The 22,192-nt window shown below is 34.7% G+C and overlaps 1 protein-coding gene across 4 annotated transcripts in view; it reads right to left on the reverse strand.

The window, feature by feature from the left end:
- LOC107097923 (low-density lipoprotein receptor-related protein 8-like) overlaps nucleotides 1-22,192 on the reverse strand; it is a 204,339-nt gene that overhangs the window by 79,897 nt on the left and 102,250 nt on the right. For all 4 annotated transcript variants that reach the window (XM_015395281.1, XM_015395280.1, XM_015395279.1 and 1 more), the window contains exon 4: nucleotides 4,315-4,443. In XM_015395281.1, coding sequence (XP_015250767.1) covers nucleotides 4,315-4,443 — 129 coding nt within the window. The remainder of the gene's footprint in view (nucleotides 1-4,314; nucleotides 4,444-22,192) is intronic.

Below are 22,192 nucleotides of genomic sequence, written 5' to 3' on the forward strand. Positions count from 1 at the left end.
TATATATATATATATATATATATATATATATATATATGTATAAATTCTGCACTCAGAGGGTCCCAGAGAGTTTTTCTGGAGTTCTGTTTTCATGCTCCACCTTAACCTACTCAATTTTGTCCAACTGGATAAACTATCGTCACACATGTTTTGTTACAGACTACATACCACTTGCAAAAAGAACAATGTCAAATCCCTCTAAAACCAAACAGAAACAAATTTTAGGTTCCCAACCAAATAAGCTGTGCATGAAGTTCACCTAAAGTCATAGTATAAAGAAAGTATGCTCTGTTTCAGTAATACATTATTCAGATCTAATCATAAAAAAATACTGTACAACTATTGCTGTACAACATAAGAAAAAATGTATAAGTTCTGTAATAATGTAAAATAAAGCTGTTGAGATGTGTTTTATACATCTCAACAGATAATTTTTTTATTTTTTTATTTTTTCAGAAAAAAATATTCTGCCCTTCATTTGGTGTTTATCAATGAAGCAAGCTACAGTTTTCATGTCTTAATGACTTCACCACCTTACCCCCACAATACCTTTTGCATTCACCAAGTGTCAGTGAATACATTGAAACTGAGTTCCTTTATTCATGGTTGTTAAAAAATTACCTTACATTTGTTACAGACCAAACATTTCTTAAGGTAATGCCTATTGCATACCTGGATATTCTGACAATGATACATTTGGAACACATTGAAGACAATTTCTGTTCTTTCTAACAGGAACATATGCAGATATGGTTTGGCCTACCCAGGCCATTTAGCCTTTCAGCTGATTAACCAAAACTCTCCACAGCCCCTTTTAGTTCTGTGCGTCTACTGGAGTCAACATTTATGAGAGATCTCAGTTAACAAACGCCGTTCTACGGATGCCACATTAATATTAATATTCATTCCTATATCTCTAAATGATAGATCAAAAGATGATGTCGGCAGGTTATTAAACCAGCAGGCCTGCCATAACACCTCAGACACAGTCAAACCACATGAGGCTCAAAATCAATTATCATTGAAAATCCCATGAAATTTTAAGCAGCTTTATTAACCACCTACAATAATAGACAGAAGCTTACACAGGTCAGAAAGATGAAAGGCATTAAAAAGAATATATGATCTATGTTTGGCCTTCATGTCAGATAATTAAAAGAAATCAAGCACTGGTGCAGAGAAAATAGAAAGTTAACATAGAAATTTTGTTATTTTTTTAATAAATTGGACATGAGAGAAACAAAGCGGGTATGTAAAATAGCATCATCAGTCTGGGTTGAATGTCTATTTCTGTATTCGCTGTATTTGATTAACTGGTCCAACAGAGTTAGAAAAGTCGAATGTAGAAAAAGCTGGTAAATGTAGAACCTTTGTCAACAGATCCAAATATTCTGGTATTCGGTGTACCTGACAGGTGAGGCAAAGTCAGCTGAAATTAATAGAAAGAAGACATTCAAACTTACGGTTTATTGTATGTAATCTCTTGCTAGTTGCTGAACAAACAGCTTTACATTCCCGAAAGCACCTCAATTTAACAACCAATTGCTTTGAGAGGTTGAGGAGCAGGAGATTAAAGAACCAGAGCACATTTAACTGCTTTGATACTAGCCAGGGGGGGTCTAAATTATTAAGGACCTTAGAAGGAGCCCAAAATCTTGCACTTCTTATTTTAAGGCCACAAAGGAAGATAAAAAGCAGTCTTGGCTACAATTATTTCACGAAAGGTTAGACATTTTCTCTAGATCTGTTAGCAATTATAATCAGATTTCTTTTTTTTACATTTTCTACTACTCGGTAAGGATTAAAGCTGCTAAGATTGCTCACACATCAACTACACAAGTTTTTCTTCTCATGATTCATTATGAGTTTATAAAATTCCACAAAGTATTTGGTTGATTATCTTTAAGACAAATGTCAATGTGTCAGATGAAGATAACAGCTGGTCTTTACAAATGGAGAATTAACAGTTATAACAGAAAGAGCAGATTGATCTAAACAAATCCATCCTGTAGAAATATGCATACCTATATCGAGTATAAGTAACATTTTCTGTGATTCAACCCATTTATTGAAAAATGATATACTTGCATGTTTCTGTTTGTTTCAGGTTTGGAAATCACAAAAGCTCAATGGGCCTGATCTTCAAAGATTCCAAATAAGGAGCGCTAAATTGAACAAGCAATAATTATTTTGTCCGTGCAAAGATTGCAAAACAAACTGCACAACCGTTCTGTCTTGTTAAAATCACAATATTGCATGTTCTATTAGCAGTTTAATAGTGGCCGTAAAAGAAATAGAAGTTTCTATGCCGTGTAATCGGAGGTATTTATAATAAGAATTCAAAAAATAATGGTATTAATACTAAATAATAAAATATTGTGCTTTAAACAAATTGAAAAATGTAACTCTCTGCTTTATGGGCAGAGAGTTTTTAAAATTAACACCAGAAATTTAGAATGAGAGGAAAACATATCCTCTGTTCATAAAAGTTTCCGCATAAACCATTTCAAAATAATGATGGACAACTCAGGGCAACCATCCAGTTGGTGACCAAGCAAATGCTTCAGATTTGAGCTGTATATCCCATCTGAAAATTGACATCTGTCTTCATTATTCCTTTACAATCTGCAGCTGTCAAGTTGCACAAGCCATGCAATATCAACACATCACCCTATCGACCCATGAAGCAGTCTTGCCCTCAAACTAGACAGCTAATAGGAGTATGTGGCCACCCTATGCTTAATGAGTCAGAGGCATACTAGAGCTGCCACAAATTCTACCTACCTTTGTATAGCAAGGATTTTAAATAACACAGTTTAAAAAAAAAATGCTAGAAGGGCTAATTATGAGATGCCAGAGAAAGTTCAAGAGGATGTAACTTTCTATCATTCTTTACGATCCGCAAAGCTCTATAAACTGCCTCCCTGACCTGTTTCTCCGCACAGCCGGCAGGATATTGATTCCAGCAGGTTTTCCTTGTTTACAAGAAAGAAATTATACTTTTGTTTAGCAACGCACTGCTCAAAAAAACATAATCTCTTGGAGAGTTGCTTATCCCTTATATTCATGTAACGTTTAATTCTTCCTTTGGGAAACTACACTTTGCTTCAGGCTAGATATCCAAGCATCCACTAGTTACAGTAGCAGCCATTCAAAATGGCCCTTTCCAGTCAAACACCAGCCGAATGGCAGCCCATTTCCCTGCAGCTCCTGGCAAAATCCCATCTAACTTCCAGCCACTGGCCTTCTCCTGGGCGTGCAATTGTTTTTTTACTCTGACTCCACCCTTTCACTGAATTACAGGGTCTGACCAGGAGATGGGGCATCCCTTTAGATCTTAAAGTCCACAAATCATGACAAAAAGAATATTTTAGTGCAAATATTGATGTTTAAAAAGGAATTGTAGGGGACCAGCCAAGGGCCCATCAAGCAATGTGGGGAAATGTTGAATGGCTACTACTGTATCCAGCTAATGCAGCTAATATTCTCTCTGTACATCTATGCAGTCTAAAAAAATAAAATAAAATGTATCAAGTGTTCTGGAATTAGCATCTGAAGTCTACAGTCAAATTTAGTAGCAAATAAATAAAAGTTACAGAAAGCATTATCTAAATTGTAATATTCGACTTGAAATAAGTGAAATGCATTTAACAATATCAAAAAAGGTATTTAAAGTATCTTTGGGGATAAAGGGGAGGATGTGTGGTGATATGTTTACCGTCCTACGTGCTCGTACACGTTTTCACTTACCGGTGGTGAGTCGTGGAATACTTGCAAAACTTCTTCTGGAAAGTAAGCTTATAAACAGCGACTTTTAGACAGAACGTGCACGAGGAGAAATGGGCTTGTGCAAGCTCTTGCACACATTTATTACACTTTACCCCCTGGAGTGGGTACAGCGTTGTGCATATGCATTTCTTTTTTTTTAAGTGGAGAGGATGGGTCTTTTCAAAAATTAGCAACTAATCTTCCATTATACCTGTAAATATTGCAACATGCGGCTATTTTTACTCAAGGTATTTACATCTGGCAAATCTCTCATTACGTTGGAGCTTTATGCTGGAAAACAGATTCGAATAATTATAGTGATTTAAATGATGCATTTTATTCAATCTTTTATGCCCGTCCTGTTGAAACATTTAAAAGGTGACAATATTGTTGAGTGTGTAAATATTTGTAATAATTCACTTACATATTGCTTGACTCTAAATATATTAATACACTCTGAAAGTTGGAAATGTAATATGCATTTTAGAATGCTCACAATTTTTTGGGGGGTTTCCTATATTCAAAATAACCAAACTAAAGGCTTACCTGCAGCACACTCCTCCTCATCTGCCCCGTTTTCACAGTCCCTCTCTCCGTCACATCGCCATGATAACGAAACACATTTGCTGGCAACTCCTCCACAATCAAACTTATCTGGTGGACAAGTCTGTCGGCCTGTTGTGAGAGGGGGCGGGAAAGCAAACGAGGAAAACGCAGAGGGAATGACAGAAAAGGGAAACATGAGAGAAGAGAGGGGGAAAATGGGAAGAAAGAAAGGAGATGGAATAGCAAAAATGGGACAAGAAATGGAGAGAAAGGACAGTCAGTCAATGAAACAGTTTGATAACTTAGTTATCTTGTTGCCAAAATCGATTTCTTCTCAAAGGCCTGCTATTTAACTAGACACACAGCAACAGTGGAACAAAGAACGCTGTCAGGGCAGACAAAAACCTGGAGAAATACACACACATTTATACAAACATTACAAAGAAACACTGGAAAACAGCAGAAAAACAAGCACGACCGTCTGTGTAAATGTGACTGTGAATAAAATGGTACAGCTTTCTCGACCACAAAGCATTTTTTTTCTTTTAGATTCTGCTGAAATTCAGCCTGAAAATTACCCAAAATAAATAGGGATATAATATATGTATAACTAATTAAAGTGCCATGATGGCTAAATTTCTGCATTTCTTTATTCTCTTTTCTAAAGCAGGTGAAATCAAGTCAAGAGGGAAGGTACATTTCACAGACTTTCATCAAGTCTCCTAAACAACATCTTGTATTGTACTCATAACTAAGTCCCCTTAGATGAAAGACCATTACAGCCAGGCCATTGTTCCTTTTGGTGTTCCTCCATGGGGACTTGTAAAAATGAAAAATACAGCATTCTTATACATCAAATTTACACTGAGTCACCAGACCAAATCCTCGTCCTTTTCCTCTTAAACCAGTGTGCACACTTACCCCACACATAAAAACACACCCACACACTATTCTAATACCAATGAGACTCCAGCCCCAGATCACATTACATGCCTGTGTCAAGCCCAACTCCATCAATTATACATATTTGACCTGGCAGCACAGCTATGTTTGTGTGTTGCAGGCACAGATCAATAGTACCTCTGGGATTTGCCCATTCCAGACTCATTCTTTTTTAATTCATCTCATATTTCTTCTTTTTCATTTTGATTTTCACCAGCACTTTACCATCTCACACTATTTATATGTTACTTCTTATGATGGAAGCAAGGGATTTGGGCCTTGCTGCTATACGTTGTTTTGTTTTTTTTCTTTAGCTGTGTGACCTTTAAGTTCAACAATTTTGATTTGGGGGCTTACTTCTAGTCTTCATTTCTTATTTAGCCGATGTTGTTTACAGTTTCCAATTTCCTCTTCTTTTCCCACTTATGATCAATACAGATTCCTGTTTGAGCTTTTTTATTTCAAAACATTTCTTCCTTAAAAACGGCTTCAGCTGGCCTTTAAAACATAAAACATTGTCAACAATCCCTGTCTAAAATGTACATATAAACATATATGTCATACAGTACAGTGATTATGCTTATCACAGTGACTGCATAAATTTGAATGTGGATTAATTTATTCATCAGGTAATGCAATGCAACACCCCACTGAGAAGGTACAAATCTAAAGACCAGAGAGTAAGAGACCACCTTATACCAGAGAGTAAATAAAATAAAAAATCACTAGTTAGTTATGGCTGTTTTGAAGCCTTGAATTTGGCCTTTAGCCATTACCTGCTTGGCGAAAACATCCATGTTAATGCCATTCTTTTCATAAATAATACCGTACCCATATAATGAAACCACTAAACAGAGAAAAGCAACCTAACATTAAACGAACAACTCAATTTTTGTATAATTTTTGCTTCAAAGCCTGACTTTGATTCCTTCAAGGATCCTTCTGCAGTTGTGGCCAAATATCTAAAAATATGTCTAATTTGACTGCTACGCTTCTCTCCTTGTAGCATTGGGTTTCTCCTTATGAACTTTTGTAAATTGTAGTTTAATTTAACAGTTTTCAAGTCAAAACAGATCTAGGTTAGCGTCCTGTTACTGTTGTTCATGTTTATGTTAACTTTTTATCGTTGCAAACTTTGAAGAGACAAAGTTCATACTTAAAATACATATGAACATTAAAGTTTTTAGAAAAGCAGAGAAAATTCTGCCACAATGTAAGGGATAGAAACTTTTACCCAAGTATAAGTAGGTTCCTGTATATTTGTGCACAGCTATCTACACAAATTTACATAATCGTTATCAGTAGGTGATTAAAATGAGAACCAGACATAAGAGACTAATCACTTACAATAAGAGCAATCATGAAATATGGTCATAGAAAAACCTAATACAATTTAAAAATATATTTTTTTCATGGTTTTAATCACCCCAAACTAAATCTCAAAATTTACATTTGACCTAAAAAGCTGCTGGTCACATGCAGAAGGAAAGCACCTCTTACTGTTTGGATGTCATTTCCTAATATTCCAAAAAATGTGATTTTAAACACATTCAATTTATTATTACTCTGTTCTATTAAACCTTAAGCTCCATAGAATCCATCAGCTGCTTGACTGAAACTGTTATAGAATTATTCTATGTCAGATCATAAGTGTTTATTTAGTACAGTGAAGCCAAACACCATTAATGCAATACTGTGTTAGTCTTTTACAAGCCATCACCAGTAAAAATTTTCCCTATGGGGAAATCCGCTATATATATCTGACTGACAGCTGAGTTAAAGGGATGCAATTTGTCTGACTAGCCATTTAAGGCCCCTTGGCATCTGGAAGGGACGGTTGTAGAAGAACTGTATATTAAACAGCCGAACATAGAGGAGTATAAACAACAAAGGAGTTTGCTAATATTAATGATGACTTATAATATTAGACAATTTTCATGCAATGGATAATAATGCTGACAGAACAAAAAATAAATTTTTTTATACATTTTTTCTATAATGGATAATAATCTAATCTTTCTGTTAAATCTACTAATAGTGGGGGGCATTAATAATACATCTCATAGTAATAAAAATAAATCGCCACAATTTCCCGATTGTGGGACAATAAAGGGATTTTCTATACTATATTATTCTAAATTACTAATTAAAATGCTTGCTTTTTTATTAAGAAAGTACCAATGTCACTCCTTCAAGAGCCTTTATTAACATAAAGAACAGTATTGTATCCAGGACCTGGGTCACTTTGCTTATGTCAGGCAACTGGGATAATAACCAAAGAAATAATATCAGAAGCATTAAAGCTTAAAGAAAAATAGAAAGGTTTTTATTTGTAAAAACTTGTGATAACATGGGACAAGATGTTAAAGACTGAACAAGAATCAAAGTCATAGTGAAGGATATCTGATCGCTGATTAATAACAGCATTTCTTATATTCAACTAAAAACCTGAAACATTCAAAGTAATCAAATCTCAGATATGTTCAAAGAAAATCTAAAAAATGAAAATAAAAATTATAAGCTTTTTTTTGTTTTAAGACCAACTTGGATAGTTAGAAATATTTCCATGCAACACTGAAAAACAACGTAATATTTATTATCCTTCCATTTTCCAAAACCTCTATATGATATGCTCTTTTATATTAACTTGAATCTAAACTGTTAATGGAATCATTTAAGGTAAAAAGAAAACAAAAACTTTGTACAGTTGTTTTAGGATGAGGGATTTTCATTCTGTTCAACAAACACCAGTGCAAATGGAAGCACACTTAATATTCCCCTCACACAGGCTGCCTAAGTGTCTATTATGAGCGGGGTATAAGGGTGGACTGAGCAAGGTGCTGTATGCTAATGAACCTTTGATTAACTACTTTCTTAAATTTCCTTCAAAACAAGGGAGGGAATGAAGCACACAACTGCATTCTCTAACACACTGCTTGGCTAACATCGAGCTAAACTCCCATGTGATTGATTAGGAGGGTTTAAAGCCCTGGATGCTAATGCTAAGATAATTTATTAATCATGAGGTTGTCTATGAACCCAAATCGGCTCTAAGTCACCATCTTGTCAGTCACAAGAAAACACAACATCAAAACAAAAACAGAAGGGAGGGTAAGTGACAACATGGCAGATGATGAATATCGAGAGCAGATAGCCTCTATCGCCAATAAAGATCTTTGGTAATATACGATTCATTTGCAGCAATGTCCCATAAATAAACCATGCATTTTACATACGGCATTTTTAGGTGGAGAACTCACTGTACTGTTATTTCTAAAGATATAAGGAATTTCCTCCTGCGTTGCTCACAGCATTACAGTGATTGATGGGGTTCCCTTCTTTAATGTCTTTTTATGCAAATACCTACTAACTTTCTCACTGTGTTGGTGAAACATTAAGAATTCTCAAATACTGTTCAATGCTGTGAATTTCAATTGGCAAACAATTTAAAGGAGAATGTGAGTCATCAGGAAGTATCCACAGTCCATTAGTAAAAAGAAAAATACTTTTCTTTCTATTGTTAAAACTAGTTTAAATATACATATAGAATAAAAATCTGGAAAATTCTAAATAGGATTATATTGACACAAGAAAGAGCCTGTTTTAACCGCATATTTTAAAATGTTTCAAAGGAGTGAAAATGCCCTTATCGCTTGCTGAAGTTTGACAGGTCATCAATTAATTATGACTTACAGGGGATTCATAAGAGCTGATCGTGTGTGAAATGGGATAATTAAGAAGAATTTTCAGTTTAGAGGTGGCTCTAAAAATTGGTAAGTGGCTGCTTGAGAACAATACGTTTTTATGGTTGTGCCATAAAAATAGGGCAGAAGCTTAGCTTGACTGTGAGCAGATATGTACTCAGCCTTCATATGTGCTCAGTCAGGTATAAGTAAAGGGGATGTAAGTTGTTATTCTTAGATTTAGGCTATGTTAGTAACATTAACATAACTTAATATTACTGCTTGACATCACTCCATATTTACAAAAGTTTATGCTTATTCCTGCACCCTGGATAAACCTGTGAAGCAGTTATAAAGATTGTGGCAGACAGGAAGGGGAAATTCAAAGAATCCTTGATTCAAACAGAGTTAAAGCGTTTGTGAAATGTAAGAGCATCATTTGATCTGCTTGGATTAGATGGAGGTTTTGGATAAACTACTTCGATATTGTTTTAAATGTTTGTGAAATCAATCTGTTTCAGTGAGAGTTAACCTCCCACTATTTTGAAGCATTATAGGAGTGAATACCGTAAAATAAAGACAAAGTTATTAGAAGCTCAATCAGTTAGCAAAGTTTAATTTACACAGAAGTAGATCAGCTAGTATGCTATGGCATGTTGGTTGACAGAACACAGCAGCACTAATCATTAAGTAATTTAGTGTTAAGTATCCACCTACAACTGTTATGAAAGCCATTTCATATAATTTTAGTATTTTTAGTTTGTTCCAAAACTTGACTCTCAAAATATGTAATATTCATATCTGACCATGTGAATGTTATAGGATTATTCCTAAATTTACAGATTTTCAATTTTATATCTTAAAAAAGTGCCTTGCATAGGTCATAATCTAGAAAATTAGAAAAGTTATATACTTTCTGCTGAGGTAAGCACAGGCTGATAACCATCTATTATACGACATAGTCTCAATGTTTCCGGGGAAAAAAGTCCTTCTAATTTTTTTTTACACAAATTTAAATATTTTTAATCAGGTGCAAAGCATATTGTCTTGCCTCATCCTTAATTTTTTTTATTTTGTAACACTCAATTGAGCTCTATGTATTGCAATGTATGATTATGAATTAAAACAGAGTATCATAGTGAGTTAATGGGTTGGAAATTAAGTGAATGGCATACTAGTGTTTACTGTTTTTTTTAAATTTATTGTTTTGCATTACTAGCAGTACCTTAAGATTCAGACTCTATTGTAAACTCGATTGTAAACTTTAGTAGCTACTATTAAAAAGGTCCATGGAAAGCAATTTAGGATAAAGAAGGGGTTTGGCCGGTCAAACAGCGGTGAATATGTTAAACAGGACAAGGTAATGAGATGAATCGCAGGTTATTGGGTTGGATTCTGGTCAAACAAGACCTTTTATTTCAGCAGGACCAGATAAAAAAAATTAATACTGGGAACTTTCAGGTAGCTATTCTAGTTAATAAACAATTGATAGAAAAGTGTAACACTCCACCCTAATCAGAGAAGTGCAAAATATACTACAATCTATTTAGAAAAGCTGAGGGAGTCACATATTCTGGGATTTGCAGTTTCAGTCACAAAAGGCGTTCAAAGTGAACAGTTAAAATCTTTTTTAAATAACAATTTACAGAGCAATTAAAACATCTTTCCTTGAACCTGGAGAAAGATTTGTTTAAATGTGGAGCAAAAACAGAACGCCAAGATTCAAACTCACTAGGAACACGGGGCTACTTCAAGATTTAAAACATATAGATCTGCAACATGAACAAATTTAAGCGATTTTTTCCCTACAGGTACATTGGACAGAGCTGTCCTTTTTCAAAGAATAAATAAATACATACATTTCATAATTAAAAAGGCTCTCGCGCTAAACTTGGGCCCAGCAATCAATTGTATTTGCAATATAATCTAAATTTTTTGCATCTTATAAAAAAGCATGCATATATATATATATTTTTTTTTTTTTTTTTTATATAAATATATGTGTTTAGAAACATAGTAGAAGTAAGCACTTTCCCAAACAACAGTAAGTCCTGCAGCAATAGACTCTGGACAAGCAAGCTTTCAAGGTAATAAAAAATTTGAAACCTTGGAGCGAAATATTGTTCTGGTAGTGTAAAGGAAAATGAAAATTGCAATTTTAGTTATACACTCTACGAGCAGTTTTTTTTGGTGTCCATTCAAGATGGGCAAAATAGAGTAAAGACTGAGAGGTCAATACATGGTCATAAAGGACTTGATAGTGGCAGGTTTACAGAGCAATGAATCAATGCACTTCAGCACTTTATCAAATATATTCATTGGTGAACGTGTAACTCTTTTGAAAAAGGGAATTCTAACAGAATGCCAAGCACAGCTGCAGAGTACATGGGGAAATGTGGTTTTCTATTGCTGGTTTTGCAAATATAAATGTATTATCTAATGTTTCCACATATTTGCATGAGTTAACTTTATTCTTTTCAGTTATTTATGAGCTTTAAATCACTGCACATTTTTTTTCTATGATCTATTCTCGCCAGATGCCACGATAAAATGTCTGTTTTCAACAATTAGTATTCAACAATTAATATAACAGTATGCTTGCGCTTTGAGAAACCTGCAAATACTCGGTTCAAACGTCACAGTGGGCCACTCTGGGTCCTACTGCGGGCCTTCCAAGCTCCCTACTGCTGAGTAGCTACAGGTTAAACACAGAGGTGTATATTATCAAGGACCAATAACAATAATTGTCCTTGAATCCATTAGAATGTAGGATTTTTGAAAGCTTGTGCTCCTTGGATATACTATGTTACACAGCTAATCAGACATTTCCATTTTAAAATAAATAAAGAAAAATGTAAAAAGCCTGTTTTCTCCACCTGAAAGATTCTATAATGCCCATTCCCCTCTTCTCAACCCTAAATATAGCAAATCGCAAGGCTCAGTGACATAAATAAAACAAGTTAATCTACCAGAATGATATCTCACTGGAGGTTCAGTGACAGTTCACTGTGTTAGTTCAGCCTAAAAGGAAAAATCATGCTCTACCAAGCATACTTCATTGACATGATTTCCTCACATGAGTAAATAGGTGACCGAGTTGCTGTGAGCATGTGTGGGTTTCCACATCCAGTTGCCTAATTAGTGTATGCATGGGTTGAAATGTGTTCAAAGAACTGTAAGTGTTACAATAGTTACATGCCTTTTTTTATGCATGAGCAAGTTTTTTGGGCAGATGTTGGGGGGGAAAAAAAAGTTTTAAAAAGTGGCACGTTTATGTTCAAACACATTAGTTCACAGATCCTTACAGTGCACACCAACTGGAGCATACCCTTCATTGACACAGAAGTTAGTCATAGGAAGTAGACGTAACTTGGGTTTAGTCTAAATCGTTAGTTTTTTAGCTTTAAATACTGTAGGAATATGTACTATTAAGACAGAAGCAATCTGGATGTTTTAATCACAATTTCAGTAAAGTTTAAAAGGTATAGGGGAGGGTTTTCTTTTTTGGATTGATCATCAAAATAAGTAGTTCTTGTCAATCAATTGTCAATCACTGGTAATATGTTTCTCCTCATGCACACTTTTAGGTGTATATGTGTGGTGAGCTACGGTTTTAGCCGGTGATTGAAGCTCACCTTTCTCACCATGGTTCTTTGAAAATGGCCAAGAGTCATAAGAGTAAAAGTGTCTACAACGTGTATGAGAGGAAGAGAAAAGCATCAGAAGAAAGAAACCAGACCAGAATGTTTTTTGGGAGATTCTTTCACAGGATGGCGTACACGGAAAGCACGGGTCGGGGTTCCCACTGATGCCTTGGTTGCAAAGTTTCTACTAGAAAGGCAAAGTTTGGCATGCTATCTGGAGAAATCCATTTCACATCACCGCTAGTAAAATGGGGAGAAATGGGTTTGTTCATGCTCTCACAGGTTTAATAGGCGTTCCCTCTGTGGAGCGGATACAGGGTTGTGCATGTGCATTTTTTTTTATGTGGACAGGGTTGGTCTTCTAACAAATTCTGGAAAATCCTCCCCAATACATTTAAGAGTTGATCATAGGCTATGATGAGAAGGCTGATCCCTGATTATAGGAGCCCTGAGTTAAGGAGATGCTAAGTTTCTTTTAAGGCCATAGTCAAATAAAAGGAAAAAGGAAAATAAAGTAAAGAGTTTTAAAATAAAAACAAAAGCAGAAAAAGTAATCAAGAAAGTTTAAAAGAATCAACTGCAACAAGAGTGCAATGTGATATCCAACCACCAGAGAACGGTAACTATTTTTTTTTTTCTTTCTAATGTTTTTTGAGAGCACAGTGAGGAAGCAAAAAGCACTCAATGGCAGCAAGACATGGAAGCTTTGTTTACTAGAACACAAACGAAGCAGTCGCCAAAAATATCAAGCCCTACAAGAAAGCAAAAAACAGCTTCCGATTTTCAAAAACCTCCACAGCACAATGTTTTCATGACATTCAAATTGTAGTGTCTACAAATAAATAGACAGAATAAAACTGTTTAAGGCTCTTATGATTTTGCAAATGCATCCTCTTTTCATAGATGCTGCCAAAAAAATTATGAAGTTGCCCTCCTCTTGCAATTTAGTCTAATCCTTATATTGTGTGCAGACAGAATGAGTTCTGAACTATTAGCAATGTCTAGACTTCTTGTCTGGCAGTGCCAATTGGTAAGAAATACAGTGTGACACTAGCACGCCCTTAAGAAATTGCCAGTCCCCCCCCCCCAATATAACTGTAAACGGATGATTAGTAGAAAAGAATATGAACAAAAAGATGTCACACTTCTCTTTGCATGCAAATTTTACTTTTAATTGCATCCTTACAAGCACTTTATTCAAACACAGGCCTAAAGGGTTTACGCAGAAACCATAAAATGGATCGATGTCTGTTTAAAGTCTCTAAACTAGCATATATTGTATATTTTAATAGGTTTGATCAGATATGGTCACCTAAAAAAAAAAGAAAAAGAATATGGTGATACAAAAAAACCCCGTCTAGTAAAACAAGACTGCAGAATCTGTTGGGAGTTACTGGATAAAATGAAAATGAGAGCTTGTGCAGATTGTCACAAAAAATGCTCTGTAAATTGTGCAAAAGATTTTTAACAAATAATTTCAACCTAACTACATTCATTTGCTAAAAAACTGAGGCCTGGACCAAAACCCAACAAAAAAATCTGAACAGTTGTTTGTTTAAAATATTAAAGTAAATATTTGACCTTATACTTCAACCATCAATAATTTATTTCCCCCAGGTCATGGTCCCTAAATTGATTAGTATTGACTGGTTTGTGAAAATCTAACATTATTGCTTCTGGGCTTTTTTTTTTACCTTGGGGATGTGGATATATGGTGCACAGAACAATAAAAGGCATGTAACGCATATCACATTTCATAACTACTTGGAAAGGTTTCTGCATGTTTTATAAAACTTGTGATCCACTGTTGGAAGACCTATTTATCTCTTAAGGCCTGGCAACACCTTGGGATCCCTTAGAATCACCAGGAGAGAGAAATTCCTTCTGGACAGGAATATGTCCGTTTCCTTTCCAGACCTCTTAACACCGTGTTCGTATCTTTAAAAGGTGGGTCCCTATCCTTCATGGTAATCAACAAATTAAGTCAACAGTTAATTTGCACAAGTGTAACCAGATATTCATTCAGGTCACTATACATAATGTAATTGCGGTGTTGAAAGTACTTATTTCTATCCTTAATTAATAGGAGATTGTAAAACTACTACATACATAAAAAATATTAATGACTTCTGAGAGAATTGGATTCAGTTCATTAGGGCTGAATCAATTAATCAGATGAATCGCGATTAATCGATTATTTAAATAATTGTCAACTAATTTCGTAATCAATAAATCTTTAGCTGGAGTGTAGGAACTCTAAAACTTGTCTTTAGCTGACCGAGAAAGCCACCTTGAGCAGCAATTATACCAAAATTGTCAAAAAAAATTGTATACATTTTGCATTTAAGATAAAAAAAACTTTTTTGTCCATCAATATGCTCTATCCAGAACTACTCAAGTGGAAAAGTTTTAGTTTTATGTGGTTTAATTTCATAAAAAGTATTCTTTAATTTACCTTTCGCTATCCGATTATTAATTGATCAAACAAAAAAAAAATCAATGGATAATTTGATTTGCAACATAAATGTTAGATCAAGCCCTACATTTCACACTCTCTCTGTTATATTGCTTGTCTGCCGTTTTTTGACATTCTTAGAGCAGACCAGCAAAATATCATTAAATTTCTTTAAATTATGCATTATACAGTATAATATAAACAAACAACACAACGCAATTAAAAAACTCCAATTTCCTACAATTATTTAAAAATCCAAAGCTGGGAAAAAAAATCTGCTAGAAAATTTGTAATATCCCATTTCCAGGACAGATCGGGTACAGCTGAATTACATTACAGAAGAGATTTAAACACATTCATTCTCCAAGAAAAGTCATTGTTATCCTTTTATGCATAGTAGTTTAGTAAAGTTTTTTAGAATTAGAGAGAGAGAGAGAAAAAGTAAATTTCTATCTTTTTTCACCAAAAGTAATTGATGACAACCCAGATGTATTCTGATTGCATAGGTGCAAATGAGCTGATGGTACAAATCATGCTACCAGTACGGATCTGGTAGTGACATTACCATTTGATAATCCATCTGTTTGATCTGTTATCACTTTTTTCCTCCTATGACCACACCCAGAGAGGTTGGCTAAAACTGACCTTCAATTTAAAAAAATATGAGCTACTGTTGTCACAAAAACATCAATCTGTTTGGCAATATCCCTATAGCCGTCACTTTTAACATGCTTGTCTTTTGATCTTCTTTCTGACCTCCTCGACAACTATTTCCTTCACTTCTTCTGGTCCATGTTGAGTGTGGTACAAACCATGTCACAAAACAGCACAATACCTACCTGTAGCCCTATATATAGGCCCACTGACTGATTACAATATTATAGACACCTGTGATACTAATTAGTGGACACACCTTTATTTACCATAGCCCATATCCACATTATTTTCAGTCTTTTCTAGGGTTACCCTACTTTTTGTCCAAGCCTGGTTCATACAGTAGTACTGTAGCTATTCAAAATGCCCCCATTTTCCTTGATGGGCCCTTGGCTGGCCCCCTATAATTCCTTTTTAAACATCAATATTTGTACAAAAATAGTCTTCTGTAGACATTAAGATCTAAATAGAAGCCCCATCTCCTGGCCTGTGACTGGAAGTTGGAGGGATGTGGGCTGCCATTCAGCTGGTGTTTGGTTGGGAAGGGCCATCTTGAATGGCTAGCACTCTATATATTTCTTAATCACCCTGTCAGATCATGATTGAAAAGTATTGTCTTATACTGTATATTTTTTTATTAAGTGTTAATTTTGTTAGATTCAAGTAATTATTGTGACTATCAAAAAACAAGGGGTGCAAAAAAAATTGAACATCTTTATATATACATCTATACATTTACACATTCAAACATAAAATAATGAGCATATAGCATAATATTAAATAGCCAGAAAAACAAACAATCCTTAAACCATTAAACAAAAATGTGTCGCAAATCCACAAGAGGCCTTATAAGGTAGATCCACCAGAAGAGATAGGAATCTTTCAGGGATGGTAATGATGATATTACAGTACGTCCATTACAGAATGATTTAGCTGCCTTTTACAGTCTATGGTTATCGCCCAAGACATTTCCTTAAGAGAATATTTTTCCTATGATTATGAAACCAGTGGACTTAGATTTAAGTTGGGCAAAGGTTTAAAGCTGAAAAAAAGAGGACACAGAAAGTTTATGCCATGACTTCTACAGACAGTCTGAGCAGTGACCAAACAGCCAGGCCACGAGGAAACCATCACTATTTCATTGGAGGATTACATAAATCTGGCAGTTTTTACATTTCAATTTAACCTATCTACTGTAGATAAATATGAATGTCCCATCAAAGTAATGCTGTTATAACACCATATTACCAGTTGTGTAGTGTGACTTATGTGAAAATAAATAAGCAATGTGCTACAAAAGCATTTTAATAAACATAGCCCACAGCAAGAGGTTACACACTTTATATAGGACACCATTGATATTGGACCTTGTGTCTTTTGTATACATTTCTGTGTCTGTATTTGTATTTACTATGGTGTCCTATGATGCCAAGGTCACTGACTTTCTTCCAGCATGAAAGTGCAAGGAGGAGGTATACAGGTAGGGAGAACAAGAGACAGGCCACCAGGGAAATTATGGCCGAGTCTGCGGCCGCCTCAAGCATGAAATTGAAGCCGTCCGACAATGCGACTCATTGAAACCTTCCAGCTCGTATTCCAGAATAATTAACTAGCACAACCTCCTGCCACCCTGCTGCAATACACTGACCTGCTTATAGTCTCAGAACACCCAGGCAAACCCACACCTACTAGACTGGAGCAGGTGGAGAGGAAGTAGAGGAGATGAAGTGGGAGGGATGCAGGTTCAAGTTTCAGCATTGAAGTTACAGTAAAGCTGACTTTGCAGTCAAACACCATAATAGGCAAAGTTGACTGCTGAGCATCAAGAGACTTTTGTAAATGCTTCCCCCATATTCCTCTGCGACTGAGATCATTCTTTCACATAAGGAGTGATACATGTTTGTCTGAAATTACTTGGAAATCTTTTCACTAAATAACTAGTGAACTGGCTTAAGTTATTATTTATAAATACATGGTGTGCATGTTTGATTTTTGTTAAATCTCATAAAATGGTACTTGGTGACGGTAAAGTCGTCGCTCGTCGAGCTGTTTTATTATAAGTTTCAGTTTGTCTAAGTTGCTGCAAAAAAGACAGTTTTTTTTCTGTGGACAAAATTCTACACGACAAAACAAAAACTAGAAGAGGAAACTCTGTTGCCATTGTACAAGATGCAACATGTCAATGTCATTTAGGCATAATAAATATATAAAATATAAATAGTCTGTGTGAATGTATATCAAGAGTGATCAAGAGTGAGTGCTACATTAGCAACAATTCACAAAGGCAATCTCAGGTAGAACATATAAAGCCTTATAAACACTTCTGCAGTGGTAACCTGATCCAAGGAAGTGCTAGAGCCCCACTGAGAGGAAAGTGTTTGTTAGATTTCCACCATAGCAGGAAGCAGCCACCTTCTCTGATCAAGAATTCACTTCAATACATCCTGCTCCTGTTTAGTGATCTGATTTTTCAAGTGCAAACCAACATAGCTTCCTTCTCCTCTTTAGCCTAAGTTCAGTTGATCACTGTGCCATCATGAAAGGTATTAATAGAGATAGAAACAATTAAACCAATTAGTAGGATTGGACCTAATACCAGCAACACGACTTGAGCGGATAAAACTATGCAGCTGTACAATATAACTAGTCTGGTTTAATTATTTTATCTTGTACAAAACTGCAAACACAATGTGGATTGTATTTGTGAGTTATGTAGATGTTGGCATTGGTAGATATCCAAACATTACTAACAGAATCAGATGAAAATCTATTCAATGGTTGTGGGCCTCTATGCAGGAAAACTGATACACTTTTTTATATATATTTTAATAGTTTCTGTTAACCCTTATTGACTGAAATTACAAAAGCTTTATCATAACTGGAAATGTAAAGTTGTATGGGTAAAAAAAATTGCAATTGCTAAAATGTTCTCAGACTACTTGAGCCAGGCTACTTACTGCAGAGCTCTGAAATAACAGTATTGCTAAAACAGCAGCGTGTGCTTTATTAGAAGCTGGACAAAAACTATATCCCTCCTACACAAATGCAACAATAATGGCCATAATGCAACTACCCCCTGTTGTTTACAAGGCTAAATGCTGGAAGCATTCATTTTGCAGTAATCTCAATGTTACGCCTTATACAAAGCTGTAATAGAGCAATGCAGAATAGCTCTATAACAGCTTTGCCTTATATCCAAATCCCACTGCAATTGCTTTGGTAAATATCATGATTATCATATTCAACAGCCAGCATCCCATTATTGGTATCTGCTGCTAATAACATCTGCAGTAACAACTAACAGAGTCCAGGATTCCATCTTTCCTGTTTCCCAAACAGCCTCTATCTTAAGATTTCACATTTTTAAATATCCTTCACTTTTCATACCTTTCTCAATACTTACGAAGTAAGCATTTACCTGCGAATTTAACGTATTTTTAGACATTTAAACTTAATTAGAAAACCCCTAATACTACTGTAAATCCAACTCTTAGTCTTATCAGAGAAAGACTAGAATACATAACATCATTTGTGGTTTCATTAAATTTTCTGCCCAATAGAATTTGTTGAGAAATATCTATTGTAGAGCTTTGCTTCAGATTTAAACATGACATAGCAAAGATGTATAGATCCAGTTGAACCTAAATTCTATGGTTAATTAAAAAATAAAGAATAATTAAATTTAAAAAATCTTGTTGGCATTCGAGGGATGATGAGAAAAATCCAACTTTTTATGTAAAACATATATTGAAAAATAATTTTGCATTGTGTTTTTTTCCTTTAAATGATAAAAGTAGGGAAAAAGTTAGAAGAAATAAAATATTTTCAATAAATTAGTTTCTTTTTTGCACACCTATCTAGGTCTTACTAATTAAAAGTAAACTGCCCACCTTTCAAGACGACTTTGAGGGAAATCAAACTGCATAAACTTCTTTAAATCACTCTTTTCAACTGTCCTCTTATCTAAAAGTTTTCTTAAATCTTTCCTCAGCAAAGCTAGGATTACCATATGGAAAATAATTTGATGAAGGCAGTGAAAATGAGTGGATATGTGCTCTATAAATCATGCCCTGCACAAGTGGGTGAGAAGTCTTGCTGTGATGAGAGGTGCCGCTTTGACAGTTTGTTTCTTTAGATGAATGGATTTCATCAGTTCGATTGGAAGAAAAAAAACAAAACAAACCCTGAGGTTTTCAGTAAAGCAGACTAAAAATATGAGATGATCAATATGTGCAAAACATATCAGGGCACATCAAGATGTAAATTATATTCACACTATTTAATTACAAGTTGGAGTGTAACATTTCCATTGCAAATTATGTTAAATTCAAGTTCTTGAAACAGAGTTTAGTTTGATGCATTTAAAAAAAAAACAAAATGTTTTAAAATCCCCAGTTTTCTCAAATAAAATGCAGCTCCTTTGATATCATAATGGCAGAGCCGAAGGGGATGCGTATTCTGTTGTTCTCTCAATTTTATCCGACGATGCTTCTCAACCGTGAACAATGACTTGAGATTACTTGACTTCTATACTCATCAAAATTCTCATTTGCGCTAGTATACTTTCCTCCCTTTTTCTTTCATAATGGGTTTAGAGACTTTTCAAGACAGCCTTTATCAGCATGCCTCCAAGTGTGAGATGCTTGAGTAGACCTGGAATAGATAACTCACTGAGATGATACAAGGCCTTTATGTCATGAATATAAAATATCCTCCACATCAACAAAGGTTTACAAATTCTATGGTAGATTTGTTTCAGATTCACCAGCTTTTATGCATCTAGAAGTAGCAATAAAACTAATTTAATTATACCCTTTTATAACTATAGGTAGATTAAAAAGTCACCACTGTCAATGTTTTTAAACTTTAAAGGAACTAGGGGAAGGAATTGCAAAATAATACACATGCATAACAGGTTTTTTTTATTTTTTTTTTACCTTAATGTGTCTTGAAGCGTTAAAAACCCAAACCAATGGTCCCACCCTAAATAATACGCTGTGATACAGGGGCCGAATCTTCCAGGACAGTCCTACAGATGTAAAGCAATTTATGCTGCATTCAACACCCAGACAGCTTTCATCCATAAATTTGTGGCCGTTTCAGTAGTTGAAAATAAAAAAGCAAAAGGTTGTTGTAGACATTTTTAGGATTCTTCTGCATGCAGCAAATTACCAACATCTACTTAAAGCCAACTAAAAATTGATGTAGTAAACAGCATAAAAGCATCACCTGTGCAGTGCTGTAAACACCCTCTCTGTGAAGCGTTTCTGTGCGCTCCTATGTCGGCTTGGCTGGTGGCTGCAGTTACCCACAGCGGCAGTCGTGTCACTTGTGAGTCTGGTTTACTCATCCTCCTTCTTGTTTCTTTACTGAGTAAATATCAGGTTTTATGGCCGAATATATCCGAAATTTGACTAGAAAATCATTGCAGTAATATGAAGAATGGGAAATAGCATTTCAATTCTACCTGCTTTTTGGACAGTTTTCAGCTGTCCTTTAATTGCTTTCTATTAATGTCTTTCTGTTACTTTTTTCATTTAATCTTATTATTATATTTTTTTAACTTGACAGTTTTTACCTTAGGTACTNTAACACAACGAGGTGCGGATTATATATATATATATATATATATATATATATATATATATATATATATATATATATATATATATATAAATTTTCATATACATAAATACATACATTTACATATTCTTGGGTGGACCTGTATGCTCTCATTTGCATATTTGCTTTACTCCTGATGTTCCCTGAATTTCCCCACAGTTGGACAATAAAGGGAAAATTTTATTCTATTCTATTCTAATTGAATTCTATTTCATATATATATACATTTTGGCATGTACTTAATATATCATCTAAAGAATACACAGCTAAAACCATTAATAAAAGGTCTTTAAGCTGTGAAATGTAAATTACGTCAGTCCTCCTCTATAGTAGAACAGTGAATGGATAAGAACATTTTCTAAATATTATTCACTTCTATATTATAAACCTGCACAAATTACAAGAATATTCTTCAAATAAAATACATTTCAAATAAGAAATAGAACATAGACTGCTGCACCCTAAATGCATCACGGAGCGTCATCACAGATCCTTCCTTCCAGCAGCTGTAAGACTCTGTATAACGATCACTATTCCCAACAATCTCAAGAAGTTATTACATTAATCCTGATTTTGCAAAGTTTCTATCTTAGTTAGTTAAATAACATGCTGCTGTAATTTTTGCACATCCATTGCTGTAAAAATGTCCATACTGTAGCCGTATATTGGCTATTTATTCTCCAGGTGCAGAGTTTTTATATTGTTAAAACACTTTACAGTATAGTATTTCATTGTTTATCTCTTAATTCTTCACTATGATGTTATTCTTATACAAATATTCACCTTAGAAAAATGTATGACCATTTTCTAGGGATTTTCTATTATATTCTGTTCTATTCCATTCTATTCTAAAACCCCATCAATCATCACAGCCATAT

This window comes from Cyprinodon variegatus, unplaced genomic scaffold (assembly GCF_000732505.1).
Source record: "Cyprinodon variegatus isolate N-32 unplaced genomic scaffold, C_variegatus-1.0 Scaffold733, whole genome shotgun sequence".
NCBI lineage: Eukaryota > Metazoa > Chordata > Actinopteri > Cyprinodontiformes > Cyprinodontidae > Cyprinodon > Cyprinodon variegatus.